This window comes from Suncus etruscus, chromosome 14 (genome assembly GCF_024139225.1).
Source record: "Suncus etruscus isolate mSunEtr1 chromosome 14, mSunEtr1.pri.cur, whole genome shotgun sequence".
Classification (NCBI taxonomy): domain Eukaryota; kingdom Metazoa; phylum Chordata; class Mammalia; order Eulipotyphla; family Soricidae; genus Suncus; species Suncus etruscus.
In genome coordinates, this window is record NC_064861.1 from 73,013,614 (window position 1) to 73,031,221 (window position 17,608).

At 47.8% G+C, this 17,608-nt stretch overlaps 2 protein-coding genes across 2 annotated transcripts in view; one reads left to right on the forward strand and one right to left on the reverse strand.

Annotated features, from left to right (window-relative positions):
* Window positions 1–17,608, reverse strand: part of GCSH (glycine cleavage system protein H) — a 729,662-nt gene that overhangs the window by 48,029 nt on the left and 664,025 nt on the right. The window lies entirely within an intron of this gene.
* The window catches only part of BCO1 (beta-carotene oxygenase 1), a 37,300-nt gene that overhangs the window by 8,133 nt on the left and 11,559 nt on the right, over window positions 1–17,608 (forward strand). The window contains exons 4-7 of the mRNA XM_049786291.1: window positions 5,469–5,616; window positions 8,670–8,817; window positions 12,256–12,476; window positions 13,166–13,423. Coding sequence (XP_049642248.1) covers window positions 5,469–5,616; window positions 8,670–8,817; window positions 12,256–12,476; window positions 13,166–13,423 — 775 coding nt within the window. The remainder of the gene's footprint in view (window positions 1–5,468; window positions 5,617–8,669; window positions 8,818–12,255; window positions 12,477–13,165; window positions 13,424–17,608) is intronic.

Sequence of the window (17,608 nt, forward strand, 5' to 3'; positions counted from 1 at the left end):
TGAACTTATTTAATATTCAGCAATTAAACCATTGACTGGAAAATTGGGCTGTTCCCTCCTTTCCTTCCTGATGCCTTTCCCCATCAAGGGGCCATACAAGGTGCTAGGCCCAGACTTGCCCGGAGACAGTGGCTACTTCTGCTTTCCCAGAACTGACACCCACCCCTCCAATTCCCAGACCCTGTGCTCAGATGGTTGCACCCACACCCAAGGGCGTTACTCTCACCTCTGCAGAGTATGAGGACAGGGAAGGGGTAGGATGGGCACTCACCAACTGGGAGCATACCTGTAGTTACACCAGTTGGCCAGGAGGGGGAGTGCTGACCAATACAGGGGATCCAGGACCTCCCTCCTTCGCTTTGTCTGTAAATCAAATCTTGGACAGATCTCAACTCAACATGAGATTGTTTCCTTTAAAAACAAGATAGATTTGGGGTGAACCACGGACACTTTCATTCCTACCAAAAATGGAGAGAAGTTTGGCCCTTCGCTGGGGACCCTTAAGGGTCTTCTTTTTTGTATAACAAAGGTTTTTATTTTTTCCTTGTTTTTTTTTTTTTTTTTTTTTTTTAGGGGCCACACCTGGTGGTTATCAGGGGTTACTCCTGGCTCTTCGCTGAGAAATTACTCCTGGCAGGTTTGGGGGGTCCAATGGGATGCCAGGGATCTAATCCGGGTTAGCCATGTGCAAGGCAAATGCCCTACTCATTGTGATATCATTCTGACCCCTTAAGAAAGCTTTTTGAGGGGCCGGGTAGGTGGCGCTGGAGGTAAGGTGTCTGCCTTGCAAGCGCTAGCCAAGGAAGGACCGCGGTTCGATCCCCATATGGTCCCCCCAAGCCAGGGGCGATTTCTGAGCACATAGCCAGGAGTAACCCCTGAGCATCAAACGGGTGTGGCCCAAAAACCAAAAAAAAAAAAAAAAAAGAAAGAAAGCTTTTTGAAATTTATTTAGAACATATAAGGATTCACCCAACAGAAAATCTGGTAACTCTACAGGTCCTGCCAGCAGAGACTATATGTTGTTGGGTGCTTTGTTGGTTGGTTGGTTTTGTTAGTTTTTTTTTTGGTTTGGTTTGGTTTTGGTTTTGGTTTTTGGTCCAAACTTGGCAGTGCCCAGAGCTTACTTACTCTTGGCTCTGTGCTCAGATGCTCCTGGCAGGCTCAGGGGACCATATGGGATGGCAAGAATCGAACCCAGGTTGGCTTTGTGGAAGGCCAACAACCTCCCTACTGTCCATTGTACAACTTCTTTCTTTCTTTCTTTCTTTCTTTCTTTCTTTCTTTCTTTCTTTCTTTCTTTCTTTCTTTCTTTCTTTCTTTCTTCCTCTCTCTCTCTTTCTTTCTTTCTTTCTTTCTTCTTTCTTCTCTTTCTTTCTTTTTTATTTTTTTCTTTCTCTTTCTTTCTTTCTTTCTTTCTTTCTTCTTTCTTCTCTTTCTTTCTTTCTTTTTTTATTTTTTATTTTTTCTTTCTCTTTCTTTCTTTCTTTCTCTCTCTCTCTATCTCTTTCTTTCTTTCTTTCTTTCTTTTTTTTTTTTTTTTGGTTTTTGGGCCACACCCTGTGACGCTCAGGGGTTACTCCTGGCTATGCACTCAGAAGTTGCTCCTGGCTTCTTGGGGGACCATATGGGACGCCGGGGGATCGAACCGCGGTCCGTCCTAGGCTAGCGCAGGCAAGGCAGGCACCTTACCTCCAGCGCCACCGCCCGGCCCCTTTCTTTCTTTCTTTCTTTCTTTCTTTCTTTCTTTCTTTCTTTCTTTCTTTCTTTCTTTCTTTCTTTCTTTCTTTCTTTCTTTCTTTCTTTCTTTCTTTCTTTCTTTCTTTCTTTCTTTCATTTTTGGTTTTTCGGGCCACACTCGTTTGATGCTCAGAGGTTACTCCTGGCTAAGCGCTCAAAAATTGCCCCTGGCTTGGGGGGAACATATGGGACGCCAGGGATCAAACCAAGGTCCTTACCTCTAGCCCCACCTCGCCAGCCCCAATTGTACAACTTCTTAAAGCACTTTGGCACAACTCATGAGCTCTTGCTGCTCTGGTAGAATTTGTTCAAATGCTAGGGAGCCCTGGAGGGCTGAAACTTTGTTGTCTCACTTTTTAGCTCTTTTCACATAAAGGTATCCTCTGTTTGTTTTTGTTTTGGGGCCACACCTAGCAATGATCGGAACTTTCTCTTGACTCTGCACTCAGGGCTCCCTCATGGTGGTGTTTGGGAGACCCTATGGGATACCTGGGTTGGCCACATGCAAGGCCAGCACCTCCCTCCTGTACTATGGCTCCAGCCCCTCTAAGGATATCTTTTTTGTTTGTTTGTTTGTTGTTTTGGGGGGGTTGAATCACACCCAGCAATGCTCAGGGGTTACTCCTGGCTCTACACTCAGAAATCTCTCCTGGCAAGCTTGGGGGACCATATGGGATATTGGGATTCGAATTACCATCCTTCTGCATGCGAGGCAAACACCTTACTTCCATGCTATCTCTCCGGCCCCTTGTTTTTTGTTTTGTTTTGTTTTTGGGCCATACCCAATGATGCTCAGGCATTACACCTGGCTCTGTGCTTGGGGGACCATATGGGATGCTGGAGATTGAACCCAGGTCTGTCCTGGGTCAGCTACATGTAAGGCAAACAATCTACTTTGTGCTATTGCTCCGGCCCCATGGATATCTTTTTTTTTTTAATTGAGACCAATGTGAATTACAAGTCTTTCACGGTTATATTTAAGGTATAGTGAGATTGAATTAGGGCCATTCCCACCACCAGTGTCAACCTCCCTCCACCACCAGCATGCATCCCATACGTCCACCCTTAGACCCATGGACTGCTAGTGTAATAGGCCCCTTTTGTGGATAGCTTGTTGTAGTTTGGGTCTCTTGATTCCATTGCCATTAACTTTGGGTTGGGTATTTAGGTCTGATCATTTTTTATTTCCACTCAATGCTCATGAGACTGCTTTGCTCCTGGTACCATCCACTTTTTCCCCTCAGTTTGTAGGAAGACAGAAATATGAGGCAGAACAAGATGATTCATGTTCTATGGTTCTGATTTAAAAAAAAAAAAAAGGAAAGCGAGCAGAAGCCCCTGTCTAGAAGCTATAAATATGAATTTAAAAAATAAAAGGGGGGAATGGTATGACGAGGTTGTTTGTTTGTTTTTTGCATAAGTGTGAGGTAATTAGAGACTTTTATATATTTCTCTCTCTCTCTTTTTTTTTTTTTTTTTATCTATTCCACTGCCTGCTTTTCTACTCTCCCTCCTTAGGTAGGGGGCGCTGTTTGGGTAATATTATATAGGAAAGGCAAGCAGGAGAGACCTTTTGGCAACTGGCGAGCGAGCTCTGGATTTTGGAGCAGCTAGCTTGTTGGTAAAGGGTTTTGTGTCCGACCTTCTTGTCTCTTTTTACCCCCTTGTCTGTGTTGATTATTTACTGAGGATCTATACAACTGGAACTACTTCCTCTGTCCTCGATCAATTACCCAGAGAGCATGACTTTATACATAAGTGTTGGGGAAATTAGAAAAGAAATTCCCTTGACCTAAGAGATACAGGATGTCCCCATCTTTGAAGCATACTGTTATGAACCCGACTACAGGCTCTGGACCTGTTCATTATCAAACCCCAAAGTCTTCTTTATGGTGCCAGGAAATGTTCTGCTCAGTTGTAGTTGTCAAATTTAGTCCTCTAATTGAAGATCTTGGTTTTTGCACAAATCCTAGGACAAAGTCTATGATAGTCTTTCTTTCTGGTTCCAGATGTTCTGCTCAGTCATAGTTGTTGTAATCAGTCTTCTGTATTTAGTGATCTTGGTTTTGGCACAGATCAAAGGACGAAGTGTCTTCTGATTTCATCTCACCATTAAATAATGAGATAGGGCAACCTGCCCTTCAATCAAGTTGATGCTGTTTCCTTGTCCGTTGACACGATGTCATATGAACCTACCCTGGGCAAGTTGGTGCCAAAGCAGTATTAGGGACTCTCTGAGGGGGAGTTTAATTCTGGTGCTGCTGCAGGGAACTGTGCCAGTTCTAAGGTTGGGATCCAGGGTTCAGGGTTGGACAGTTGAAGTTCGATCGGATAAAATCTAAGTTGATGGTTCAAATCTCTGCATCCCATATGATTCCCCTGAGCCTGCCAGGAGTGATTTCTGAGCATAGAGCCAGGAATAACCCTGAGTGATGCAGGTGTCACCCAAAAACCAAAAAGAAATAAAGAAATAAAAATAAAGAACTTGTTTCTATACATAAGGTCTCCCCATAGTGTGCCTATGCAAAAAGGAATGGTGCCATATTATATTGTTGGTGCACTTTGGGGTAAAAATGACATGCTATACAATCCCTTTCCCCTGGTTTTGACCTGAGCATTTATCCCAAGCAAGACTATTCTACTAGAATTTTGTAATAAGCAGAACCAAACAAACAAAAATCGGGGCTGGAGTGATAGCACAGTGGTAGGGCTTTTGTCTTGCATACGTCTGACCTGAGTTTGATCCCCGACATCCCATATGGTCCCTCAAACCAGGAGCAATTTCTGAGTGCATAGCCAGGAGTAACCTCTCAGCATCACCGTGTGTGGCCCAAAAACCAAAATAAATAAATAAATAAAACAAGCAAAAAATAAAATTTATAAAAAGGATGGAGGAGACTACCTTTACTTTTGAAAACAAACACACTAAGAGGTATACTATTAAGAATTAAACATGAAGGGGCCGGAGCAGTGGCACTAGAGGTAAGGCTTCTGCTTACAAGCGCTAGCCTAGGATAGACCATGGTTTGATCCTTTGGCATCCCATGTGGTCCCCCAACCCAGGAGCGAATTCTGAGCACATAGCCAGGAGTAATCCCTGAGCATCAATGGATGTGGCCCAAAAACCAAAATAAAATAAAATAAACATGAAAAAATATATAGATATCTCCACTAAGTCTTTTGAGATAGTCTTGGTGGGATGAGATCCTCGGCACTGTTTTGTCCCACACTATGTTTTTATTAAATCTGAAAAATGGTTGCACCCATAAGGGATCAGGCAGTGTCCTTGAGCTGGGGATCTCTCTAGACCTAAGTTCAGTAGCAAGCAATAATCCAGATTGGGGAGGGGTGGGAAAAAAGAGGGTCGTATGAAATGTGTCAGCAGGAGTGGTGGTTGCAGCTTCCTGCTGGGGCCGGAGATGAAGGGCTGAGAGGGTGTCCTTTCGCTTTGGGAGCCAGGTGGCAGCTTGCTGGGACAGGTGAACAGTCTCAGTTCCTAAGGAGTTAAGAACTGAGGGTGAAGAGGGTTAAAGAGGGAGAGATAATGAATCAGGATTGAGGAGGTAAAAGGATAGAAAAAGTTCTGAATGGGATTGGGGGAAGGAATAATCTAGGGATATCTTGAGGCAGCTTCATCTATGTTCTTTGGGGAACCTCCCTTGGTGTAACTTAGCATTAGTGGAGGGGGGCCAAGTTTCTTGCTCACTACCAGCCCACTTCCTCCCTAGAGCCTTCTCCTACCTGTCCCACATCTTGCCTGACTTCACCGATAACTGCCTCATCAACATTATGCAATGTGGGGATGACTTTTATGCCACCACGGAGACAAACTACATCCGCAAAATCGACCCGAAGACACTCGACACACTGGATAAGGTACAGGGTGACACCAGCATTTGTCCCACCCCCCTGCATCACCCATGTTTGATGCCCTTGGATTCCCTTGGGAATTTTGGGCCTCAGAACAGTGTAGGAGTCCAACTTGGGGAGTCCTCCTCTCAGTCCCTAGAGCCACCTAAAGAACTGAGAGTCACCAAGTTAGAGGTAGTGAGTTATAGGAAAGTATTGCTTCATAGCTCCAAAGTTACAAATACATTTTCCTATGTTTTATTCTAAAGCTAAAACATACATTTATTTTGTATAGAGTTAAGCTTTTATTTACCTTACTTTGAAATTTTATTCTCATTAATTTAAAGTGTACTTCTCTTAGTATAAGGGTAATAGTTTAGGTCTTAGGACAAATGTAGAAGTACAGGATTAGCTATAGAGAAAGAAAGAAAGAAAGAAAGAAAGAAAGAAAGAAAGAAAGAAAGAAAGAAAGAAAGAAAGAAAGAAAGAAAGAAAGAAAGAAAGAAAGAAAGAAAGAAAGAAAGAAAGAAAGAAAGAAAGAAAGAAAGAAAGAGGGAGGGAGGGAGGGAGGGGAGGAAGGAAGGAAGGAAGGAAGGAAGGAAGGAAGGAAGAAAGAAAGAAAGAAAGAAAGAAAGAAAGAAAGAAAGAAAGAAAGAAAGAAAGAAAGAAAGAAAGAGAGAGAGAGAGAGAGAGAAGAAAGAAAGAAAGGGCAGAAAGATAGCATGTAGGTAAGGCATTTGCCTTTCATGCAGAAGGTAGGTGGTTTGAGTCCCGGCATCCCATCAAAAAAAAGGAAGGAAGGAAGGAAGGAAGGAAGGAAGGAAGGAAGGAAGGAAGGAAGGAAGGAAGGAAGGAAGGAAGGAAGGAAGGAAGGAAGGAAGGAAGGAAGGAAGGAAGGAAGGAAGGAAGGAAGAAGGACAGAAATTTGAGGCCCAGAGAGAGGTCAGTGGGCTGGAGTTTATGTCTTGATGGTGTGAAGCCCAGATTCTATCCCCAGCTTCATCTAGAGTGACCCCTGAGCACCAGCTTAGAGGAGTCCCTGAGAACCACTGGGTGTGGCTCAAGAGAGAGAGAGAGAGAGAGAGAGAGAGAGAGAGAGAGAGAAGAGAGAGAACAACACAACTAACACACTGATCTGTTCTCTGTGGCTCTGAGCACTGACTGGTTTTTTCCTGGTCTCTGGGGGCCTCTTAGGGAAGATGGTTTGCTGGAACCTAATCATGTGGCAATGTTGGGTTTTTCCTGACGTGAATTCCTCCAGCCTCTCTCCAGAATAGATGACGGTGGCCTTGATCTGCTCACTGCATATTTACTCTATGATATCTATGCAGGACATGAGGCTTTGTCTTTTGGAGGGGCCACAAGGAGATGACACAGCACCTCACCCTGGCTCTAACCCTGGTCCCTGGATTGTGGTGATGACTTTGCTAAAATATTCCAGGTTCCCCGAAGTCCTACCTGTCTTGTCCTGAAGAGGGAGGCATTAGCAGGAGCAAGGCCATGAGAAGGGAATGCCAAGCAGATCCAAGGCAGCATTTCCAAGAACCAACAGGTGCCTTGCAGCTGTCTGTGGAAAGCCTTACTCATGGTCTTCGCCATGCACAGGCCCTTCTGTTCGAGACAGCCCTTACTGAGTAACTGCGGAAGCCACTTGGCTCCTGTGAAACACAGCTGCAAGCTTTTAAGATTCTTTATTTTTGGGAAATGGGATGGGATGGGCCTTACCTGCTCAGGGCTTGCTCCTGGCTCTGCATTTAGGGATCACTTCTGGAAGTGCTCTAGGAGTTGGGGGGAAACCATATGGGGTGCCTGGAATTAGAACACAGAGCCATGTTTAAGGCAGGCAAACCTCTTAACTCTTGTTCTTGCTCTCTGGTCCCTTTAACATTATTTTTTTGTTCTTTTTTTGGGGGGGGGAGGGGAGCTCACCCAGCAGTGATCAGGGATTATTCCTGAATCTGCACTCAGAAATCACTCTTGCAGGGGGCCAGAGTAATAGCACAGTGGTAGGGCATTTGCCTTGCATGTGGCCTACCTGGAACAGACCTGGGTTTAATCCCCGGCATCCCATATGGTCCCCGAGCCTGCCAGGAGCAATTTCTTAGCACAGAGCCAGGAATAACCCCTGAGGACTGGCAGATGTGACCTGAAACCACCCCCAAAGGAAAAAAATCACTCTTTCAGGCTCAGGGAACCATATAGGATGCCGGGGATGAAACCCACATTGGCTGTGTGCAAGGCAAATGCCCTCCCCTCTGTGCTATCACTCCAGCTCCTTAAACATTCTTTCAAGAAGCTAACATGTACTCCAAACAGGGCTACAATAGGGGGGATATTGGAGAAAGCAAAGCTCCAAGTTAGAGCTGAAAGTTGTAGGGACAGAGGTGACCCCCTGCTTTTCCTGTACCCCCTTATTTGCCATGAGGCATTGTGGGACCAGTCAGCCAAGTCTCACTGCGAGTAGAGTCTTTGGCCATTTCTTCACCCCCAGAACAGCCTTTTGGGATAGTCCTGAAGGGTTATCACCTCTGTCAAAGGCAAAAATGGGAAATAGGAAACTTGAGTTATTCCATAGTCAGGATGAGGATAGCACTGATCCAGTCATTGCTCAAAGGTCAAGGGTACCTGGCAAGATGAGAACCACTGCCATGGAAAGTGCAGGCCGTTCACTGTCCCTATGCAGAGGAACTGGAGGAGGCCTTTGAGGCCCTTTTAGGCTTGAGAAGAAGTGTCTTCTAAGGGGGTTCTGGCCATTTTGCTATCCAAAAGAGACACAAACACAGCATCACTCTGACCCCCAAACCAGTGGCTTTCTATAAGGTTACCCATTCCCTTTTTATTATTATTGTTATTATTATTTATTTATTTAGGTTTTGGAGGGCTATACCTGGCAATACTCACTCAGGGCTTACTCCTGGCTCTGTGCCGAGGGATTATTCCTGGGGGGGCTCAGGGGTGCCAAAGGGGGAACCTGGGTTGGCCTTGTGCAAGGCAAGCACCCTGCCTGCTGTCTTATCACTTCAGATCTTCCCCATATGCTGTTTCCCCTTTCAAAACCTGGTGGTGGTTGTCTTTTGGAGGTTGACTATCGGAAGTATGTGGCTGTGAATCTGGCCACATCCCATCCACATTATGATGAGGCTGGAAATGTTTTCAACATGGGCACCTCGATTATGGACAAGGGGAAGACAAAATATGTGATGTTCAAGATTCCTGCCACAGTGCCAGGTAGGTGATTTGGGGCAGCACAGGACACCTTCAGAATCTAGACTTCTGCTGATAACATGGGTCTGTCTGATATGCCCCGTCACTGGGGACTCAGAAGACCATGAGGTCACTTTTCTCACTGAGGAGAAAGAGGACACACCAGGCTACTTTTTGAAATAAACAAATCCCTTTTCACTTTAATCACATTCTCTTTAGGTTCTAGTTCATTGAAGCACTCATTAATTTATCCATATTCCATCTATCTTTCCCCCCAACAAGTCTGCACTATCCACCTTTCACCCATCATCCATCCAACTACTCACTATCCAACCACCATTATTTATCCACCAGCCAGCCAGCCAACCATTCATGTATCCACTCATCTGTTCATTGACCTGCAGTCCATTCATTCACTAATCTATCATTCAACCTTCTATTCATTCATTGATTCATTGACCCACTAATCCATCTATTATTAATCTATCACTCATCGCATCATCCATCCTTCTATCACCCATATTTTATCAACCTACCCCATCATCCAATATGTCACCCATGCATCTATTCATTAATCTACTGTTACCAATGCACCCTTTTATCCACCCATCATCCTTCCAGCTGTATATCCATTCATTTACTCATCTATCCACTATTTACCCATTCTACATCCATCCACCATTCATCCATCATCCAGCCACAAATATCCATCCACCTTCCATCCACCCAACCATCCATTCACCATTCATTTAACTTAGCCATCCATCTACCATTCATCCACCATCCATTCACCATCTTGCACCATTCACCCACCATCTATCCATCCACATGACCATTCATTCATCATTCATGTAACTCCACCATCCATCTACTGTCTATCTATCATTCATCCATCCACCATTCATCTACCCAACCTTTCATACACCTTTACCATCTTCCACCATTTACCCATCATCATCTACCTACCACCACCCACCCATTTTACTCATCTACTTCATATCCATCCATTTTTCCCCTGCCCTAAGAGATTCTTTTTTTTTTTTTTTTTTTTTTTTTGGTTTTTGGGCCACACCCGTTTGACGCTCAGGGGTTACTCCTGGCTATGTGCTCAGAAATCGCCCCTGGCTTGGGGGGACCATATGGGACGCTGGGGGATTGAACCGCGGTCCTTCCTTGGCTAGCGCTTGCAAGGCAGACACCTTACCTCCAGCGCCACCTACCCGGCCCCCTTTTTTTTTTTTTTTTTAGAGATTCTTATATGCCAGGTCATACTGGCCCTTTCATCCCTGCTTCTTAAGCTGGTTTGCTCAGGGAGCTTAGCTCTGCTAAGATACACTCCAGCTCCCTACCCTGTTCTTTGGGCCTTCTGTAACATTTCCATTTAGGCCCAGGATCCTGGAGGGAAGCCCAGGCTGACTGTAATTATGTGTTTCTGAGAAGAAAGAGGGCGAGGCTACCAGCCCTTACATCCAGGACCCTTTTAGAAGCTGCATCCCAGAGACCTGGTTTCTTTCTTTTTTTTTTTTTTTTAATTTATTTTAGTTTGGGGCCACACCCATTGGTGCTCATGAGTTACTCCTTGCTCTATGCTCAGAAATTTCTCCTGGCAGGCTTGGGGGACCATATGGGATGCCGAGGATCAAACCTGTGTCTGTCCCAGGTCGGCCACATGCAAGTCCCTACTATTGCTATGCTATCTCTTCGTCCCTCTTTTTTTTTTTTTTTTGGTACTGATCTGCCCCTCCTCCAAGAAGATAGAACTTTCTGGAGTGTTGAAGGTCAGAAAGAGCAACACATGTTCATGTTAAATAGAATCCTCACTGAAGACCTGAATAAAGGGCTTCAACTAGCTTGGCATCCCTCAACATCCAACAGGGTGGTCTGACTCAGTGGCTCTCGATAGTGTTTGTTTGTTTGGGGAGCCACTCTCAGTAGTGCTCCTGGTTGTGTTTGGGGGACCCTATGGAATTCTGGGGATTAAACCTGTGCCTGACACGTGCAAGATAGGTGCCCTACCCACTGTGCTATTGCATCAGTCCCTCAAATTTTTCCTAACTGAACTCCTCCTCCTTCTAACCTTATTTTCTTCCTGTGTCTCCACCAGACCCATTTACAGGTTTCACTTGTTGCCCTCTTGGAATAGGTTGGAGATCTACGGGGAGTGGGGAGGTCCATATAGCTCCAGATTAAGAAATGCTGGTGATTGGGACCAGAATGATAACACAGCTGGGAGGACATTTACCTTACACATGGCTGATATAAGTTTGATCTCTGGCATCCCATATGGTCCCCCTAGCCTGCCAGAAGTAGTCCCTGAGTACCACCAGGGTACTCTTTATGGAGGACCCCACAAAGAAATAAAAAGAAATGCCGTTGTTTGAATTTGTCACTGGACATTACATATAAGTACTACAGTCCTGGGCATCAGTAGCATGTCTGTGATCACAGAGACAGACACCCCCTTCTTAGTACCTGTCAGCAGCTCCCTATGTTCTCTACAGCCTCCTCATTCCCAGGCAGACCAGGTTGTGTTTCAGTGTGGTTGACTTTGTGCCCTATTTGTTTGACGAAGAAAAGAAGGACCCACCTTTCCACACTTCACAGGCCTCCCACCAGCCGGCTGTTTACAGCAGCCCAGCTGGCCACAAGAAAGGCGATGCTCACCTCACTGGGCTCATTACAGAGCAGCCCCAGGGCAGGGCGGGCAGTCAGTGGCCTGTGACTCACCCAGCAGAGGAAGGAGAAAACCCCCTGTGTGCTGAGTCTCTTGGTGTTTGGGTCTGGGCGAGGTCTGAACGCCTCCATCAGTTCCTTCTCTCCCTTCACTGATGAGGCCTTCAGCTCTTAAGCAGCCAAGCTCCCAGGATGGTCCCTTCTTGGCTGAACTCTAATGTCTTTGCTGGCTTGGAGTGTAGTAGCAGACAGGGCCACAGAGCCTCAATGTCTGCCCCATTCATTGAGCTTTGCACAAAGCCAACTTGAACCCCTGTCTGAGTTCTCAAAGGCAGTATCTAATCCCAACCCAGGCATTCCAGAGTCAAGAATGATCACTGGCACGAAGACAGGCTTGTCACAGTATGGGTCAGGGTCAGCCAGGAGACACTGGCGGGTACATTGTCCCCCCCCCCACCCCGTCTTACATCCATCCAGTTCTAACCTCCCCCGCCGGCCCTTTCTCGCTAGCCTCCGGCCCCATTTGAGAAGAGTCACTCCCATGGCACAGGGACCCTAGATAATCTTTGCTGTCCAGTGCTTGAAAAAGAGTCAAGCTGGTTTCTGGGATATGCTGTGGGGGTGTGGGCAGCAGAGGGGTGCTGGGGACATGCCCAAAGCTGGAAACATAGCTGGGCCCTGCCCTGCCTTCCCTGGTGTGGCTGCAAGGTCAGACTTTTACCCAAGCATCATCTGGGCAGGTGGGTGGGAGGTGTGGCCCAGCTCTGCTGACCCCCTGCTTGCCTCCAGAATCCAAGAAGAAGAAGGACCCCTGGAAGCACATCGAGGTGCTCTGCTCCATCCCCTCTCGCTCCCACCTCTCTCCCAGCTACTTCCACAGCTTTGGGCTCACCCCTCACTACACCGTGTTCCTGGAACAACCTTTTAAGATGGACATAATTGGGCTGGCCACGGCCTACTTCCGGGGGAAGAACTGGGCATCCTGCCTCACCTTCCACAAGGATGACAAGGTACTGTGCCCCCAAGTCTAGCCTGGACTCCTGCAGGATCACAGCTTGTGGAGATGTCCTAAGGATGGCCCATGAATCTGCTCAGACTATGAAGGGTGCTGCAGCCTTCTAAGAGAGTTCTGAGGGTGGGGCAACCCTGTAGGGTGGGTGGCCTAATAGGGCAGGCTGTGCTCAGGAGGGAGTAGTCTCAGGCAAAGCGTCAAGGGTAACCCAGATATCCCCACACACCAGCACCCAGGGGCACCCCACATGTCTGAACCTATTGCCCACTGCACTCCAGGCCTGCTACTGATGGGGCAGACTCATCAGAATGTCAGATGGGATAGCACAGGAATATTTGTTGCAGATGTGCGTGTGTGCATGTGTATCTGTTTATGTGTGTACGTGTGTGTTTATGTGTGCTTGTATACATACACATGTATGCATGCAGAAGATTGGAGCAAGAACACAGCAGGGAGGGTGTTTGCCTTGCATGCAGCCAACCCATGTTTGATCCCCAGCATTCTAAAGGGTACCCTGAGCCTGCCAGGAGTGATCCCTAAGTGCAGGACCAAGAGTGACCTAAAAACTAACAAGCACATGTTTGTGTGTATGTATGTATGTCCATCTTCCCACACACGTGTGGTATGTGCCTCTCTCACATGTGCCCTCACCCTGTACTCCCACACACCAATGTGCTTCTGTTTTAGACCCACATCCATGTGATAGAGCGGAACACAGGCCGGTCGCTGCCCATCCAGCTGTACACAGATGCCATGGTCGTGTACCATCATGTTAATGCCTATGAGCAGGATGGCTGCCTGCTGGTGGATGTCATCGCCTACTCTGACAGCAGCCTGTTTGACCTCTTCTACCTGGCCAACCTCAACCAGGACTTTGCAGAGAATGCCAAGCTCACGGCCATGCCCACCCTCAAAAGGTTTGCTGTGCCCTTATGTGCTGAGCAGGTGAGTGCTGGGATTTCCAGGGAAAGGGACCCCCAGCTTGCAAAATCAGCTAGTTATTTTTGGGGAGGGTCACTCCCCAGTGTGCTTCAGGGCCACCAGGACCTTACTCAGCAGTGCTGGGGGTTGACATGGCACTGGGAGAGCAAATCCCAGGCCTTGCATATGCCAGGCACTTGCTCAGACACTTGAACCCCCCAATCCTGACTCCCCCATAAGGAGTGATTTTTTGTTTGTTTGTTTGTTTTTTGGGCCACACCTGGCAGTGCTCAGGGTTTACTCCTGGCTCTGCATTCAGGAATCATTCCTGGTAGTGCTTGAGGACCCTCTGGGATACTGGGGATCGAAGCTAGGTCAGCTGTGTGCAAGGCAAATCCCCTCCCTGCTGTGCTATTGCTTCAGCCCTAAGGAGGGATTCTTAAAGGAAGACAAAGGTGTGTTGGTCATTTTCCCAAAAGAGTCAGAGTTGCAGAGTAACGACTTGAGGAACTCCCTGACAGTGCCATCAGCCAACTTGATATTGTTCCACTGCACCAGGCTTCTTCTTTCCTTTCTCTCTATACATGTGTTACTAGACGTGTCTGCATGTATGCACCACATGTGTGGAGGGATGAAAATGTGCACTGTGGGCCCGGAGAGATAGCACAGCGGCGTTTGCCTTGCAAGCAGCCCATCCAGGACCAAAGGTGGTTGGTTCGAATCCCGGTGTCCCATATGGTCCCCCGTGCCTGCCAGGAGCTATTTCTGAGCAGACAGCCAGGAGTAACCCCTGAGCACCGCCGGGTGTGGCCCAAAAACCAAAAACCAAAAAAAAAAAAAAAGAAAATGTGCACTGTGATCTCTTTTCAAAACTTAAGGAATTGGTTGTCTTTACATATCTGAGTGTATTTATATTCAATGTCTCTTTCTTCCAGAGAGGAAAGTCATGTGACTTGGCCTATTCTTTTTATTCTATTTCCTTTCTGTTTGGGGCCCACACCCTGTGGTACTCAGGGGTTATTTGGGCTCTGTACTCAGGAATTACTCATGGGGGTGTTCAGGGGACCAGATGAGGTGCGGGCATAGAACCTGGGTTGGCCATGTGCAAGGCAAATGCCCTCCCTGCTGTTGTAATCACTCTGACCCCAGCAGCCCATTCTTGCACGAGAGGTGACCCTCATCCTCTCACTGCTTTGTCAGGGTTCTGCTGCTGGGCTCTGGCCTTGGTTTCGGCCACTCCAGAGGCTCCAGACTCCAGAACTTCCTGACTTCATGCCCTAATAAGCTTCAATGAGCCCAAATTGAGCTCAATTACATTTTGATGGCTCCTCTTTGCTAAATGCTCTCTGGCTTCCAGTTCCTTGGATGAGCTGCTGGTTTTCCTTAAGTTGTCACTTAATGGCAGAGAGCACCTATGAGATGGAGCCTTCTGCTGCCTCCCGTTTGGTAGATGAGAAAAGTGAGGGTCAACAAGGTTAGGGGTACAGACCTGAGGGGCAGAACTAAAGGACGCCCATCCCTCCTTCCAGAAACAAAATCGAACTCACCCCTTCTCCACCACAGGTGTCTTTCCTGGAAAGCTCCAGGGGTCACTCTGGACTTCCTGACATCATCCCCTGGCCCCCTGATGCTCCCTAGTGCTGAGGACTGGGGGGAATTTGAGCCCCAAGTATTCGTTTCCAGCCCTGTCCTGTGTATCCTGTGTGGTTTGATCCAGTTCTCCTCCCATGAACTCCAAGTCTTGCCTAGCTTATATTCACTTTACATCTCTTTTTCTCCTGTCATTTAAAAAAATGGGGGTGCATACGCAGTGGTGCTCAGGGGTTATCCTGGCTCAGGAATCATTCCTGGTGGTGCTTGGGAGACCCTATGGGATGCCAAGGATAGAACCCAGGGCAGCTGAGTGCTAGGCAAATGCCCTTTTCACTGTGCTCTGGCCTCTGCTTGTCTTTTTTTGTTTGTTTGTTTGTTTTGGTTATGGGTCACATCCAGTGGTGCTCAGGGTTACTTCTGACTCTGCACTCAGAAATCACTCCTGGCAGGCTTGGGGGACCATATGGGATGCCAGAATCGAGCCAGGGACTGTTTGGGGTTGGCCACATGCAAGGCAAATGCCCTATCGCTGTGCTATTGCTCCGGCCCTGACCTGCTTGTCATTTGGGATGGGGAGTGTTGGGACCACACTTGGTGGTGCTCAGTGGTGCTCCATGAACCCTGTTGTACCTGGGATGGAGCCCCAGCCTCACACATTCAGCTGTGTCACTGGCCCTACATGTCCTTAGGAAGGAGCCTGTCCTTGCCCCCGAGGAATCAGGTGCAGTCTGCTCAGAGAAGAGCATCTCCAGCACAGAACCGTGGAAACTTAGTCCCAGCCAGATGCAATGTCTGGCCATGGCCCAATCTCTTGTTAATGCTTTTGTTGTGGTTGTTGAAAAGAAGGTGTTAAAGGTACTAGTTGTTAAAGGTATTAGGTATCAAAGGCATAGGGAGCATCTCAAACTCTCTCCCAACTGCAATGAAAAATATGGGAAGGGAGAAGGGTGGCCCAGAGAGAACTGGGACTCAGAGGCAGGAGCTTTGCATGCAGGGGGCGGGTTCTATCTATCCCTGGCACCTCTTAGTATCTGGGCACCCCACCCTAAGCTGGGAGCAGTCACTGAACACTGCTGGGTGTTACCCAAACCCTCTCCAAAAATCTAGATTAAGAGCATAAATTACATAATCCAGTGAATGTCTTCCCCCCCCCCCCCCAGGATCCCCACTTCTCTGGCCTCTGTAGGTTTTCTGCAGTGCTTTGGCTGGAGATGCACTTTCTTAGGAGTGGTCATGGTGACACATGCACCAGTTAGCTACATATATGCAGCCTGTACCCCCAACCCTCTGTCACACACCGAAGGGCTTTGCAGACTTGGATCATATGCAAGAAGTGATTTGGAGCCTTGGAACTGAGCTCAGAGGTGGCACATGTAAAAGTTTAGCATCTGGGGCTGGCAAGGTGGCGCTAGAGGTAAGGTGTCTGCCTTGCAAGTGCTAGCCAAGGAAAGGACCGCGGTTCGATCCCCCGGCATCGATCCCCCGGCATCCCATATGGTCCCCCCCCAAGCCAGAGGCAATTTCTGAGCGCTTAGCATCAAATGGGTGTGACCCGAAAAACAAAACAAAACAAAAACAAAAACAAAAAAAGCTTAGCATCTGCTGTGGAAGCCAAGGACAACTTAGAAACTTGGTCAGAGGGAGGGGCTCAGCCATGCTTTGTAACTGCAGTCTATTGTCCCTTCAAGACCCTCTTCTGGCTTCGCTTTCCCACCACTGTACCTGGTGTGGCACTTGTGAGGGTGAACAGATATCACCAGGTGGCAGGGACAGAACCAGGACATGGCACTCAGCTCTTTGCTCTCTGGACCCTCTGGACCCACCAAATTTGGTTCTCACTAAATTTGGTTCTCTTTCTCTTGGTTTTCAATGAATGAAGAGAGAAATGAGGGGCAAGACAGAGGGTGGAAAGGGCAAGTTTCCAGGGTTTTCACAGAGGTGTTGGCATCACACCCAGCTCTGCTCAGGGTCTCTCCTGACTGTGCCCAGTGATCTCTCTTGGTGGGACTTAAGGGATCCTCTGGGGTGCCAGGAATTGAAGTGGTTGGTTACATACAAGGCCCAGACCCTGCCTGCTGCCGTTGTCCTGTCTCCTAAAGCATTTAGAGCAGTTCCTGGGTCGAACATGCTTTCCACAGAGCCTGGGAGCAGTAAAGGGGGTGACAATCTGGGGCTCCAAGTGCCCCTACAGTGGCTGGCACTAGGGCCAGCTGGGGTCAAGAGAAGACAGAGCCTGTTTGTGCAAGGTGGGGCCAGGCAGGGCAGGAGTGGTTGGGGCACTTCCTTCCACTCACACGCCTCCAGATGGGTCAGAAAACACTTGTGTCTAGTAGAAGGGGGCGTGTGGGGAGGCCCATGGCGTGGAGAAGGGGCTCTTGGCGTGTGTGGGTTTGTGCCTCGTCTTCCCTACCACAGTGTGAAGCAGCTTTTCCTGCTTGGCCACCCAGGTCAGGCCCTGCCCTGGGCTGTGGCACTTTGAAGAGCCTGTATGGTGGCCTTACCGCGTCCCTTCCCCACAGAAAAGGGAGTTCACAAGCTGGGGGTGACACCAAAGGGGCGCCTGTCCCACCTTATCTATAAGTTTGTGTGCCCTGAGTTCCCACCGGGCCTGTACCT